General features: G+C 40.8%; 1 protein-coding gene across 2 annotated transcripts in view; it reads left to right on the top strand.

Moving 5' to 3' along the window:
• The window catches only part of LOC125233280 (sodium-independent sulfate anion transporter), a 73,170-nt gene extending 66,952 nt beyond the window's left edge, over positions 1 to 6,218 (top strand). For both annotated transcript variants that reach the window (XM_048139232.1, XM_048139233.1), the window contains exons 9-13: positions 801 to 913; positions 2,035 to 2,208; positions 2,732 to 2,882; positions 4,449 to 4,622; positions 5,287 to 6,218. In XM_048139232.1, the coding sequence (XP_047995189.1) occupies positions 801 to 913; positions 2,035 to 2,208; positions 2,732 to 2,882; positions 4,449 to 4,622; positions 5,287 to 5,477 (803 nt within the window). In that variant the 3' untranslated portion in view covers positions 5,478 to 6,218. The remainder of the gene's footprint in view (positions 1 to 800; positions 914 to 2,034; positions 2,209 to 2,731; positions 2,883 to 4,448; positions 4,623 to 5,286) is intronic.
• The last annotated feature ends 9,435 nt before the right edge of the window (positions 6,219 to 15,653 follow it).

The following is a 15,653-nucleotide window of genomic DNA, read 5'->3' as shown; positions in this document are numbered from 1 at the left end:
ATGTTTTTGCGTGTTTTTATTTGTTATAGGAACAAATGACATATTTATTTATTTTAATATCATGGTATCTCGTCAATACACATTTTGAAAAAAAGACATTTGTACGCATCATCATGGCGCTAAAAAATTGAGGGACGATTCTTAATATGTAGATTTTCAATCCTATAATATAAGACCGCAGCCATATAGCACTAGACCCTACTCATAGTGTTGTGTTTCTGCCGGTGAGTAATGCTGCCAGAGCTCAACGAGGGTGCGGTGTGCTGATGACGGGAGGACTTACGGAACTAACTTGTTCCGTCTATTGTCCTTTGAGTCGTCGGTAACCCGAACCCTCCTTAGAACTTGTACACTCCTTTTTGCTGTGTACTTAACACAGCAGAAGGGAATGTACAAGTTTCTAATGGGGTGGCAACGCGCATGTGACACTGTTTGAGTTGCAGGCGTCCATAGGTTACGGTGACCGCTTTACATCAGGCGGGCCGTATGCTTGTTTGCCACCGACGTAGTATAAAAAAAAAACATCTTTGTCAATAACATACATCTCATGTAACAAACATGATGTATTGTATAGCTTGTATATCTGTTTTTAATATAATAAGTATAAACTAATTACACTAAATACAAATTAAATTTTCTGACCACATGTCGTCGAAGTATGCGTAATTTTGCTGGCAAAGAAAAGTTGATTCACCCAAATATCGTTCAAATGCCACCTATTTAGGTTCCACCTTTAGCTCCTACGGAACTGTAACAAACTGAAATTTAGATACATGATTTTTTTTTTCAAATGTTTTCAGGTACCCTGGTGTTGTTGGCGCTAAGTCTGCTCACGCCGTATTTCTACTACATCCCGAAGGCGGCGCTGGCCGCGGTTGTGATATGTGCTGTGATATTTATGATAGAGTATGAGGTAAGAACTTAAAGAAATTCTAATTTTTAACACTTAGACACGTCTGGAAACTATCTGATAGGACAGTGGTGGAATACCTCGGCGATCAAATATATGAAAGAGGCGCGTTCCTAGCACACAGTCTAAGCTCGTGTAGGTGAACGGGCACCATGCTTGTATGAGTGAGACATGACGCGACTGTTCGCGTTTTTGACAGGCGGTAACTGTGAGGTATCCGACAGCGGGTTGCCGGCACTTTCAGCGGGGAGCGGGAGAGCGGGAGATAGTACTTAAAAAAATTTAGTTAACTATAATAATACTGTTACTCCCTAGATTTACAAATATAAAATATCAAAACTATTTACTATTTTCTTCTATACGAACTGTCAACCCATACATCAGAATAACAGCGGCCTCCTGACAAAAGTCACGAAAAGGTTAACTAGAAGAAATCCCTCAAAGCGATAAGTTCGCATTTGTACTGTTCTTTACTGTAATTACTGTGCTTTTTATTATTAATTGTAATACATGTATAATAAAAAGTTTACTACTACTACTACTACTAGTCATCTGGGGGGTTACCATGAAGTGCTAACGCCGTTCAGTTTAGGTTGAGAGAGAGAGGGACGGAGCTATGGAACTGCTATAGCTTCGTCCCTTTCTCTCAACCTAAACTGAACGGCTTTAGCACTTCATGGTAACCCCCCTGGTCAGGCTTTACTCTTCCTGATTTTGATTAACATGGATTTCTGCTAAGTGATGCCTGTGTAATATATCCAACTAGCTTTTGCCCGCGGCTTCGCTTGTGTTAGAGAGAGAGACAAAATATCCTGTGTCACTCTCTATCCCTTTAACTATCTCCACTTAAAAAATTACGAAAATTCGTAGCTCTTTTTGCCGTGAAGGACGGACAAACAAACAGACTCACACCCACTTTTCCATCTATAATATTAGTAAGGATTAGCCACTTCCCATGTTTAGCAGTAACATAATGGTTTACTGCGACATAACGCATATTGCTTGGTCAGCGACAACCCAAACATTCATTACTTGTCCACGCTTTACTACTCGAGTCTATCATTCCATCGATTTTCAGATGTTTTGTGGCGTCCTCTAGCTGTTAATTTTTCTTTATTTCTCAGGTGGTGAAGCCAATGTGGCGATCCCGTCGCGCTGACCTCGTGCCTGCCTTCGCAACGTTCTGTGTATGCCTCGTAGTCGGCGTAGAAATTGGTATATTAGTGGGCGTTGTACTGAATGTATTACTGCTCCTGTACCCCAGTGCGAGGCCTCAGATGGACGCAGAAATAGTCACGGTATGAACTATGTTACTTGTACACTCTATTGTCTGAACTGAGTGCGTAGCCGAATGGCACTAACGCTCACGAAACGCTCACGAAACGAAACGATAGTAGATATCTATCTCTATCGCTCGTGCGTATTGGCGCGACAGAGCCGGACTAACTGGCGTGGCGTTTCGTTTTCGTTTGGCGTCGGAGAAATGCCATTCGGCTACGCATTTGACAGTAACTCGCTATAATACTCGATCCTTTCTTATATTGTTGACGACCGGTCTGTCGGTAGTGACCCTGCCTGCTAAGCCGCGGTCCTGGATTCGAATCCCGGTAAGAGCATTTATTTGTGTGATGAGCACTGATATTTGTTCCTGAGTCATGGATGTTTTCTATCTATTTAAGTATGTATATCGTCGCTTAGCACCCATAGTACAAGCTTTGTTTAGTTTGGGGCTAAGTTGATCTGTGTAAGGTGTCCCCAATATTTATTATTATTTATTCTTATAACAATGTTATGACATTTTAAAGCACATTTTTTTTACAGAATGCGTCCGGTCTCAGCTACCTCCTAGTGACAGTCGGCAACAGCCTATACTTCCCCGGAGTGGAATACATCAGGCAATATGTGGAGCGAGCCGCTAAGAAGCAGGCTGGGTGCAGAATGCCTGTGGTTATTGATTGCAGATATGTGCTCGGTTAGTTTTTTTTTTTTATACTACGTCGGTGGCAAACAAGTATACGGCCCGCCTGATGTAAAGCGGTCACCGTAACCTATGGACGCCTGCAACTCAAACAGTGTCACATGCGCGTTGCCACCCCATTAGAAACTTGTACATTCCCTTTTGCCGTGTTAAGTACACAGCAAAAAGGAGTGTACAAGTTCCAAGGAGGGTTCGGGTTGCCGACGACTCAAAGGACAATAAACGGAACAAGTTAGTTCCGTAAGTCCTCCCGTCATCAGCACACCGCACCCTCGTTGAGCTCTGGCAACCTTACTCACCGACAGGAACACAACACTATGAGTAGGGTCTAGTGCTATTTGGCTGCGGTCTTCTGTAAGGCGGAGGTACTACCCCAGTTGGGCTCTGCTCTAGATTCGAACGAGACGGTTAGTTCTTGTTTCTGTTACATTAGACTTATTATGACTTGAGTCAATGACACACACATACACATGACACGATGATATGACATGATGGTTGCATGCATCATGATCATGGATAACCTAACCATAAAATTAAAATTTTGAAGAAACCCCCGACCGCGACATAGTGGACCGATTTTCATGAAACATGGCTAAGAACACTCCCGACTAACTCAGCTTTCAGACAAAAAAAACTAAATCTAAATCGGTTCATCTGTTCGGGAGCTATGATGCCACAGACAGACACACACACAGACAGACAGACAGACACGTCAAACTTATAACCCCCCCCCCCGTCGTTTTTCCGTCGGGGGTTAAAAACTGAAAATGGTCGGTGGATGTCAGTGACAGCAATCTGGACATGTTTTACAGCACGGAATCGCAATTCCTTTCGATTAGCAGCCGATACCTGGAAGCTAACACGACTCCAAGTTCCGTTAGCTACTGATTATTAATCAATCATAAGACCATAAGTTTGTCTATTGTATGAGTCTCTAAAACTACCCTCCTATTAACATGTATCATCATCATCATATCAGCCCTTTATCGCCCACTGCTGAGCATAGGCCTCTCTTCTAGTACGCCACTTGTCCCGGTCCTGAGCTAGTCTCATCCAGTTGTGACCCGCAATTTTCCGGATGTCGTCCACCCAACGAGCTTAACATGTATAGCCTGTCTATTAGTGTTAATTTTGAAGAATTTATAAATAAAGAAATAAAATTATGCAGACAGCGCGATCTACCCTCCTTCGCGCGTGCCTTCGCTTTCAACGTTACCACTGGTCGCATTCGCAATCGTTAATCCGGTGGTTGGTTAGTGGTTACGGCTCAGCCACGACATTGGTCTAAGCGCGACAGCGGTGAGCGGCGGCCATAGATTGGAGCGAGACACAGCGATGGGACTTTTCATTCGCACGTATGGCTGCCGCTCACCGCTGCCGCGCTTAGACCAACGTCGTGGCTGGGCCGTTAGTGTTGGTCGAGATATCGGGAGCTCAACAAACATCAAAAAGGTAATCACGGTCTATATACCGGCCAATATAAGTCTAATGAAACTGACCGAACCATTCAAACCTCTTAATATTACCGTTTATTAATTTATACAAAATTTATTTTCTCAGGTGCTGATTTCACAGCAGCAAAAGGCATCTGCGCGCTATCTAGCTCGCTAGTATCAAGAGGGCAGCCCCTAGTGTTGCTCTCACCTCGGAGCAACGTTTCAGCTGTGTTCAAAGGAGCAGGGTCCAGTGTGGTCGTCGTCCCTTCTGCCAACGAGTTAGAACGCGCGTTGCAAGGTAATCTTAAACGCTATACGTTTGAGCTAAATTTCAAATAAAAGCAGAAACGGAACTATTTTTTTTTATCATAGCAACACTGACTATTCTCATACAAATGTGAATCAGTAGTTGCCACATGCAAAACAGCAGCATTTCAAATAAAAGCAGAAACGGAACTATTTTTTTTTTATCATAGCAACACTGACTATTCTCATACAAATGTGAATCAGTAGTTGCCACATGCAAAACGTTTTACATATACGGTGTTGCCCCTTTTATTTTCTACTTTTTTTTGTCAGGATATATTGAATATCAAGTTTTAAATAGTTTTTTTTCTAAAAATATTTTAAGCGGGTTACTCACGTATTAAGTCGATATAGCGTTCGACATATTTCGGTCCAATTTCGAGAACCTTTCTCAAGAGTAGCGACCCCGCCTTTACATGTCGAGAGCGCGACGCATACTCAACATCGACATGTAAAGGCGGGGTCGCTACTCTTGAGAAAGGTTCTCGAAATTGGACCGAAACATGTCGAACGCTATATCGACTTGATACGTGAGTAACCCGCTTAAAATATTTTTAAATATGTATGAGTCTCACGGGAATTTTATAGTTTTTTTTCTCTTTAGTTACTATTTTTCTACAAACTACACATATTATCACACATTCTTTATTTTTCAGATCTCACCGGGCAAATAGCCCTGCCCCTACTAAACGGTAAAAAAGAGACGATCACACCACCACCGTCGTACACCTCCCTACAACTAGATGACGTCACAGAAATCATCACAGAGGACAGAACCCAGACTCCCTTGCTGAAGGTCGAGAGCGCGAAGACGATCAGTGATTCCAGTGGGGTCAATGACACTTGACCATATTTTTTAGTGTAGATATATGATAGACGTTAAACTTTTGTGAGACATATTCAAATATTTAATCAATATGCGGAGTACGGAGTCACAGTATTATAAAGTACTATCGTACAGTATGGCCACTCCCGCTCCCCGCTGAAAGTGCCGCCGACTCTCGGCACAGACTAGCCAAAGGCAAAGACGTGGCCTACGATGGAGTGAGCTCGCCCAGAAGATGCCAAAAGAGGGTGAACCTTGTTTCACAGTTACCGCCTGTAAAAAACGCGACCAGTCGACCTGTCATATCTCACTCATACAAAGTTTCAAACCGTTATCATGTACTTGCGACAACACCTTTAAATTTCGTTTTCGCTCGAAAAACCGTTATTTTTAAACCGGTTTTTAGGGGAACGCTTTCATAAAAGTTTCGTTCGATTAACCCGTGGAGCCCCAAATTACATAGTTACGATTTATAGACACCGTGTGTCTATAGGACGCTCCACGGGTTAACCGATTTAGAACAAAATAAACCGGTTTATTCCTCAGCCTGATAGGTAATAATGTTCTAACCAAACAAAAAAGTCGCTGCGTGAACGTAGGTATTTGCGCGGCGCCTGTGCGTCTCGCCGCTTGTCGAATAAAACCGGTTTATTTCGGTTAAAATAAAGTTCTCATAACGTTCGCGTTCTTTACAAAGTTCGGAGTAAATAGGAAATAAACCGGTTTTAACCGGTAAAAAATAAACCGGTTCCGAGCCTTGCATACAAGCTTGGTACGCGTTCACCTACACGAGTTTAGTCTGTGTGCGTAGGAACGTCGTTGATCGTCACTGTCCGAGGTGTGACGGTGTCTAGCCGAGAGCACTCATGCCAGACGGGTCTCCTAAAGGACTCGAAACATGTCGCAACAGTCGCGATATAATAACTTAAGTAACAACCGTATATTGATTAAATATTTAGATATATTATATTTTTGTTATAGGTGTTGGTAGTGAGTTGAGGGAATGCAGTCGGAGAGTTATCGAAATTTGAAAAATCTCCATGTGAAAATTTTATTTTAGCTTCTTTTATTATTCTATGACCGTTTTTTTATTATTCTTAAACGACTAAATTATACCTTTGCCATACTTTTCTCAATAGGGATGACGACTACATAAAAAATGGCATTCTGTTCAGTCCGTCAGTTAGATCGTCCAAAAATACTAAACACATATTTTTCGCTTTTTCTAATTAATGAAAAAATAGAAAGATATACAGTCGGTTCATCTTTACTTGTCCTATCATGTAAACAAACGAAACGCCAAATATGATCAAAGACAATTACTAGTGATTGGAAATGTCGATAAAATTATGTATTAAATTAACGATAATTTGTAAATAAACGCTGCTAATGTCATCAGAGGATTTTCAATTTTACGTCACACAACATCTATGTAAAAACCAAAATTTAATTAGGTTTCGTCACATTTGCAACAATCCTATGGAAAAGGCTAGTACAGTATTCATTTCATAGTACCTAACATTAACATTAATACAACAAAAAATATACTGATAGTAAAATATTTATTGTAAAGAGGTAGGAAATAAAACGTAAAGAAGTCGGTTAATAAATCTGATAAATTATTGTAATTATTATCAACGCATTTTTTCCAAGCTATACAAATTCAAACTTTAATATCGATCGTTCATAACGATAAGTTGTCATCCCAACATTACGACTCATAGACAATCTAGACTTCGTAATGTCAGGAGTTTTTGATGTCATCCGTTCGTAATTACAATTATTGATGAAAATCGTTTTAGAAATGATATTTTTCAGTGGTTTTTTTATTGATTTCAATACTTTGTGAGTTTATTTAAGTGTATAATAACATTTTTAGTGATGGTTTAAGGTGGTTTAAGGTGGCCTAAAAATAGTTCGTCTCATATTTTCGCATGTGGCTAACCGCGGTCACTTGTTCACCACTTAATGCGGTCGAAAGAAGAAGAATGTAAATAAATCACAACAACACCTTGTTTTAGGCACCTGGAACGTGCGAACTCTCTTAGACAGCGAACGCAATATATGCCCTGAGAGGAAGACTGCGCTAATAGCTAGGGAACTGGCTAAATATAACATCGATATCGCCGCCATCAGTGAGACCCATCTCGGCGACTCAGGTTTTTTGCGTGAGGACCTGGGTGGATACACCTATTATTGGAGCGGGAAACCACAGAGTGAAAAAGCAGCAAGTGGAGTGGGATTTGCTATACGTAACAAGATAGCAGGGTCTCTACTAGATCTTCCAAAGGGCATTAGTGACAGAATAATGACGTTGCGACTTCCATTAACCACAAATAAATTTATTCATCTGGTCAGTGTTTACGCACCCACCCTGCCATCCCCTGATGATGAGAAGGTCAAGTTTTATCAAGAACTTCGAAGCGTCCTCGGAAAGATCCCACCTGCCGACAAAATAGCTTTGCTTGGTGATTTCAATGCTCGCGTTGGCACTGAACATAGTTCATGGGAGGGAGTCCTCGGGCGTCATGGAGTTGGGAAATGTAATACTAGCGGATTGGATCTTCTCACTCTCTGTGCTGAATTTGGACTTTGCCTAACAAACACGTGCTTTCGGCTGCCAGACAAGTTTAAAACCACATGGATGCACCCACGATCCCGGCACTGGCACCTCTTAGATTATGTCATAGTACGCCAGAGGATATGGCTGAAGTTCTCATCACTCGAGTGATGAGGGGTGCTCAGGGCTGGACGGATCACAGACTTATTAGATCCAAACTGCGTATTGAACTTAGGATTCCACGTCGAGCTCCACACAAGATTCCAGCAAGGTTATCGTGTGTTAGGTTGACCAACGATCAAGATCTTAGTCGGCAACTAGATGATGCGTTTGGTACAGCTGCGGGAGATATACCAGAATATGTATCAGTTGATGACCATTGGCAAACGTATGCTACTTGCCTACATAACTGTGCGTCACAAGTAATTGGCAAACCGCAAAAGAAAAACCAAGACTGGTTCGACGCTTCAGACGCGGATATCCGGAAACTTGTTGACGATTTCAGACGCTCACTGCGTACTTGTAACGTCGCTGAAAGAAATGCGGCACAACAACGACTGAAACTGAAGGTTCGTCTCCTGAAGGATAAATGGTGGTCAGACAAAGCAACCGAAATGCAGCTATATGCAGACACAAATCAAACCGGTAGATTCTTTGAATGTCTCCAGGGTATATTTGGTCCAAAACCGCAGAAAATAGCGCCTATATACAGCAAAGATAAGAGCTCCCGACTGACAGAGCAGTGCGACATTCTTAGCCGATGGGCAGAGCATTTTAGTGAGGTTCTAAACCCTCCAACCCAAACCACTGACTTACAATACATTGAGGCTATCGAAAGCTTGCCCACACAAGATGACCTTGCTAATCCTCCATCATTCGTCGAACTCAATGCAGCAATAAATAAACTGAAAAACTCCAAGACCCCAGGGTCAGATAGCTTACCGTCAGAATTATACAAATATGGCGGACCTAACATTAGAAGCAGACTATTTGATCTTGTCAACAAAATATGGGAACGTGGAACGGTGCCGCAAGACTGGAAAGATGCCTCCATTTGCAAGCTATATAAGGGCAAGGGCGATATTTCTGACTGCAGCTCATACAGAGGCATCTCACTCCTGTCGACTGCCGGCAAGGTTCTTGCTCATGTAATAAATAAAAGATTGACCCTTCTTGCTGAAACACTGCTCCCAGAAACCCAATGTGGTTTCCGCCCAGGCAGAGGTACGGTAGATGCTGTCTTTGTTGTTAAACAAATCCAAGAGAAAAGTCTAGAGCAGCACCGTCCTCTGTTTATGTGCTTTGTCGATCTAGAAAAAGCGTTTGATCGTGTACCACGGGAGGCCCTTTGGGTTGTGCTAGGAAAAGTTGGCTGCCCTGCGAAGCTTGTTAACCTAATACGCCAATTCCATGATAACATGATGGCTACAGTTCGGCACGAAGAAAGCTTCTCAGACCCTTTCCTAGTCTCTTGCGGTGTGAAGCAAGGATGTGTCTTGGCGCCTACTTTGTTTGCGTTATACTTTGCTGCTGTGTTGACAGACGCAAGAAAAACTTGCAGTGGTCTTATGCAGATTAAATCCAGGACAGATAAATCCATTTTTGATCTCTCACGATTCAGGGCCAAACGGCGAGTAAGAGAACTTTCCATAATGGAAATGTTATACGCGGATGACGTTTGCCTTATGGCGGATTCGGCGGAGGCCCTTCAGTCATACGTGGATTCTCTTAACATATCGTGCCGACAGTTTGGCTTGGTTATAAGTGTGACGAAAACACAGGTGCTAGTGCAGCCACCTAGGGGCTGTCACTCAGAACACTCATGCATCAGACTGGATAACGAAGAGCTAAAAGAAGTGTCACACTTTAGGTACCTGGGAAGCAAGCTCCGGAACGACAATAGCCTAATGTCCGAAATACCGTCTAGGATATCCAGTGCAGCTGCAGCGTTTGGGAAACTGAATAACCGTGTTTGGCGATCACATGACATTAAGCTAACAACCAAAATGTTGGTCTATAAGGCCATAGTCATACCGACGCTTCTTTATGCCGCAGAAACCTGGTGCTGCTACAAAGCAGACATAAAAAAGCTGGACTCCTTCCATCTACGCTGTCTTCGCTCAATTCTGCGCATAAAGTGGCAGGACAAAATACCGAACACGGAGGTCCTCCGTCGCGCCAGGATGCCGGGTATCCAGGCACTCGTCATTAAGCACCAGTTGAGGTGGGGTGGCCACGTCGTACGCATGGACGATAGTAGATTACCCAAAGCGGTTTTCTATTCCGAACTCGCTGTCGGAAAGAGGAAACAGGGGGTCAGTACCTACGCCACAAGGACGTCCTCAAGCGTCACCTAACCACTTGCGGCATACCGAGTGACTCCTGGGAGGAGATGGCGTTGCGTAGAACTGAATGGCGCGCAACTGTGCATAAAAAAGTTGAACAATACGAGCGGCAACGTTTGGAAGACCTGGATGCTAAACGCCATCTCCGTAAGACACGACCGAAGCCCTCGTATAGCTATACCTACAACCCTGCCGGCCAGCTTCATTGCGCAACCTGTGATCGCACTTTCAAAACCAAGTTTGGCTTCGCAAGCCACATCAGAGCGTTCCATGCTTCGGATCAATAACCGTTGGAGGAGTCGCCGTCGCCGGACACGGCGAGGAGGACTATATAGTGATGGTTAATGTGCAATTCCAGATAAAAGTGAGATAATGTTTTCCAGCAGTGTTTGTTTACATGATTGGACAAGTAAGGTTGAACTGAGTATAGAGCATCAAAGTTCCAGAGTGGGGGCTTGTGACGTCACTTCTAAGTAAAAATTGTACCTAGGCGTGACGTCACGCGAAACTTCAACGCACTGTACCGTCGTCATTTTTCGTTTACGAGAAAAAAGAAAAAAATACGTGTCTAAAATTCTTTGATAATCTAACTGACGGACTAATTAGTTTTTTTTAGTCGTCTCACCTATTCTCAAGATATTCTAATTATTTGAAATTTCGGGCTGGAGAGCGTACGTCTACCCTAAGTAGCGTCGACTCAGGACAGTTGTATGAGCTTCAATTGTTTGATATGCACCGCACCTACCCCGCTGCACGCCCAGTATTCACGTACACTCAGGCCTTACACTTGAAACATGGTTATTTTCTTATTTGAGACCTCAACTCTGGTACCGATTTCTATATTGACGCTTATCTAGTATTAATTGTATAAATGGATTGACATTGATGCAGTTTTTATAGGAATACAGTACAGCGGGTCAAACTTGGACTGGGGGGCAATTGTAACTAATCCATTTTTAGGGTTCCGTAGTCAACTAGGAACCCTTATAGTTTCGCCATGTCTGTCTGTCCGTCCGTCCGTCCGTCCGTCCGTCCGTCCGTCCGTCCGCGGATAATCTCAGTAACCGTAAGCACTAGAAAGCTGAAATTTGGTACCAATATGTATATCAATCACGCCAACAAAGTGCAAAAATAAAAAATGGAAAAAAATGTTTTATTAGGGTACCCCCCCTACATGTAAAGTGGGGGCTGATATTTTTTTTCATTCCAACCCCAATGTGTGATATATTGTTGGATAGATAAAAATGAATATGGGTTTACTAAGATCGTTTTTTGATAATATTAATATTTTCGGAAATAATCGCTCCTAAAGGAAAAAAAGTGCGTCCCCCCTCTAACTTTTGAACCATATGTTTAAAAAATATGAAAAAAATCATAAAAGTAGAACTTTATAAAGACTTTCTAGGAAAATTGTTTTTTTTTCCATTATTACACTATGATGTTGAATTCTACATGTATCAACTGAACACGCCTACCATATATAACCGGTGGACAACTTTATTTAATAATACAAACATTCTGAAACATAAAAAAATGGATTAGTTACATTTGCCCTCCAGTCGAGAATTGACCCACTGTACAGTCAACTAATTGGAACCCTAGGCCACTGTAGAACTATGTCATAGTGACGTTATAAATCAGATTGTAAGGAATCTCTTAGTGCTTGTCATTTTGACATGGTTGTAGAGTGGCCTACGGTTGAAATTGGTTGAATGTACCTTATAGATTATAGGTTGAACTAGACGCCAAAAAAACGATGGATTTGGTTCGGACTTGAACTGTTTTTGAAGTTCAATATTTTAGCTATAACACTTGTACCAATCTACGTTGGCATCGATTTTGACAGGTCCACGCCGGTGTAAATGTTATTTGAAATGTCAGATTTCTATGATAGTAAAGTACAGATGTCGTGCATAACTGTTTTCCGTCGTATTTTGTCGGAAACGTTCGTATTTTAACATGATATTTCGAAGAGTAACATATTATTGCTAAGTGGCTTTACGGAGATTGACGGACATAGTATTTTTTTATGAGATAGGAGGCAAACGAGCAGACAGATCGCCTGATGGTAAGCGATCACTGCCGCCTATGGACACCCGAAACTCCTGAAGAGTTAGAACGCATCTCTAACTGCTGGCCTTTACGTCTAGTGACGTCATCTGTCATAGACTAAAGGAAACAAATGACTACGCGTATGCTATAGCATACGTGTCCACGAATGTGTTAAGATGGGTGTACGCTCTTTGTATGTATGGGTGTATGACACGTTCGTCAGTTTTCCGGAAAATATGAAGGAAAAAGGATATCGTACTGCATCTGTATCTCGTTTACTTAACCCTTATAGAGGCAGGACAGTTGTTGCCAACTAGGCGTGGGTTGACACTAACTTTAGTCATTTCCAGTGTACATAAGGTTTTAAATATTCTATAGAGGCTCTACAAGTTTGGCTCAGTTGGCTCACACTGATCATTTTTAAGCTAAAAATATTTAATTTGACCTACAGATATCACATTAAGGTCTACCCAAACCTGTCGACGCGGAATCGACTCTAGCCGACCAAAAATCGCTCGTTATTTTTTTGGATCGGTTCCTCGTCGATATGTTTGTGGAGACCCTTTCAATGTTACCCAGTGAATCTTATTTAGAGGCTATGCGGACCATTTTGCAATATTTTATAATTTTTGAGAAATGCTGCCTATTCTAGAGTTATAATTTACACAAGGTCAGTGAATGGTCCAATTACTCTATTGGGCCATTTTTTTCCAAATTTGTCCACCCCACTTTTTTGGTAACTTTTTTACGGATTCATACAGAATCGCGAGGTCTTTCGATTCTGATACGAGAAAAAAAATCTCCCAAGATTTTCATACATTTTTTAGGCCTTCCATTCCGTTACCGCCATACAAAATGTACGCGCTCGCGATTCTGAGCGGAAATCACATACAACTTTCCTTATCAAAAAAAAAAGAGGGTTTGAAAAAAATGGCCCAATTAATAATAAAAATTTAAGTGAAGAATAACAGCTGAGCATTTCTTTTTTTTTTGCCAGTAAAAAAATTTTGATTGTTAGGAAATTTTAGGTCAATTGTACTCAGAATCACGAGTACTTTCAATCTCACTGGGAGACAAAAAGTGTCCCAGAATTTCCATACATTTTTGTTACTTTCCTCTTTTGTTACCCCATACAACATGTACGGAAAATGGTAACAAAGTAAGAAAAAATTGTATGGGACAATTTTTTAAACTACTAGGATTGAAAAAGCTAGTAATTCTGAGTAGAAATAGCATATTTTTTTTCAAAAATATCACACTTCATAAAAGTGGCAAAAAAAAAAGAAATGCTCAGCTATGAGTTGTGTTACCTACCTTATTTTAAAAGAAACGTTTTGTATTGTTTCGCCAAACCTATTAACGCGGAACCAGCTCTATCCGACCAAAAAATACCAACAAAGACGCTTACGCGCCGTCGTCGCTGAACGCAGCCGTACGTACGTTCATCCTAACGAGCGATTTTTGGTCGGCAAAGCCGATTACACGTCAATAGGTTCGGGGAGACCCTCAGTCAACTAACATTTTCAATATAAATAGCAAATAATGTAAACAATCAAATTTACCTTTACTACTTTTGTAATCTCTCAAATTCTTAAAAAAATATCAATAAGTATTATGATCCTATTATCAGTGTCATACATGTATTATTCAGAAAATATCAATTTTTTGACAAAAAATACGATACCTACTTATATGGAAGTTGCCTGTACTTAAAATATTGTATACCATGCACGAAATAAATTATCGGTTAGTTATAAAAAAAACATAGACAGTGCTTATTTTTAAACGCAATTTTTATTTAATATTTCGGTATTATTTGTTTATTTTGTATTGAACTGTAACTGAAATATCGCATAATGACAGATATGGACCTACATTGGCTGTCAATTTATAAAATGTTTTTTTCTTATATTTTGTATAAAACTATTCAATGTTCGCTCTCTTCCCTTAAATGAGCCCATTCCATTGACGTGTACATTGTGTTTGTATTAAATTATTGTTTTATAGTTCAAGCTTGTGTTCTTTAACTGCCCATTTGTTCAACTTTTTTTTTTCGCTGAGTGTTGCCAACTGGAATTTTGAAAAACAACACATTACGAAGTTTCACTTCTTCCATTTTTTTTAATGAATATGTAATAATTTGCCTTACCAGCTTGGCGTAGATTCTCGCCCGCGAGATAGCCTGCTGTGTTTTCCAAATGCCAATTGTGTCGCTTAACTTTAAACTCGGATAAATCCATTCTGCTAAAAGGTTGATTCTTTTTCAGATTATAATTATATATTTTTATACATAATCAACCTTAAAGCAGAATGGATTTACCTGAGTTTGAAGCTAAGCGACACAACGAGCTCGGGTAGTCTATACAGCATATACAGTCACGGTATTCCTTTGGTAATCCTACTAAACAATGTAGGGTAGACCAGGGACAATAGAAACACGTCACGGTTGAAACAATTCAAATTTCTCGAAGACCAGAATACCTACTTGGATGACGTTATAACCATAGGTGAAATTAAAAGTTGTAGAATTTATTTTATTCCTTCACAAGAAAAAAATGCCGTTACGAATATATTTATTTATTCAAAATTTATAATAAGTCTTAGCACCATTAAAGTTACAAATTAATAAATGCATCATCTGACTATTCCACGTCTATGAGTATCTTTAAAACTTAACTTCCCTTAACAGTCTTAACTTTTAAATATATTAAAATCTATAAATGCAGATCTGAGTACAATTAAAACTAGTCATATAGGTACTAAAGAAAAGGGAACCGACTTAGTTTAACATAGAATCTCGTCGCGTTGAAAATACTGACCAATCATTATTCAGTCAACCAATATGAATCCTAGGCCACTGTAGAACCCTTTCAAAGTAAAAGTCAAAGTGACTGTGAAATAAAGCACGGTGTCAATACGTCAGAGTGAATACAAGTTAAATTAGTTAATAGGCACAACATTGCAGCGTCAAGTGTCAATGTCATGTAATCTGTGATGAAATCACCCACAGCTTGACAATTGTCATTTTTTTTTTCAAATGCCGTAGGTAAGCACGATCTGGAGTCTACGTCCATTTCAGCACTATGTGTAAGTGCGACAGGGACGCACCAATGGGATAAAGTTTATCAAACTAGTGCGATACGCCCGCTGGAGTCTACTTTTCACAGCAAAGTCACTCGTTCCCAATTTCCAAAGTATATGCTATCTTTCCAAGGCTATGGGTGAGTGTTCACCGCCCAT

The sequence above is a fragment of the Leguminivora glycinivorella genome, chromosome 14, assembly GCF_023078275.1.
Source record: "Leguminivora glycinivorella isolate SPB_JAAS2020 chromosome 14, LegGlyc_1.1, whole genome shotgun sequence".
NCBI classification, from domain to species: Eukaryota; Metazoa; Arthropoda; class Insecta; order Lepidoptera; family Tortricidae; genus Leguminivora; species Leguminivora glycinivorella.
Note: the sequence above shows the minus strand (reverse complement) of the source record. Positions and strands in the feature narration are given on the sequence as shown.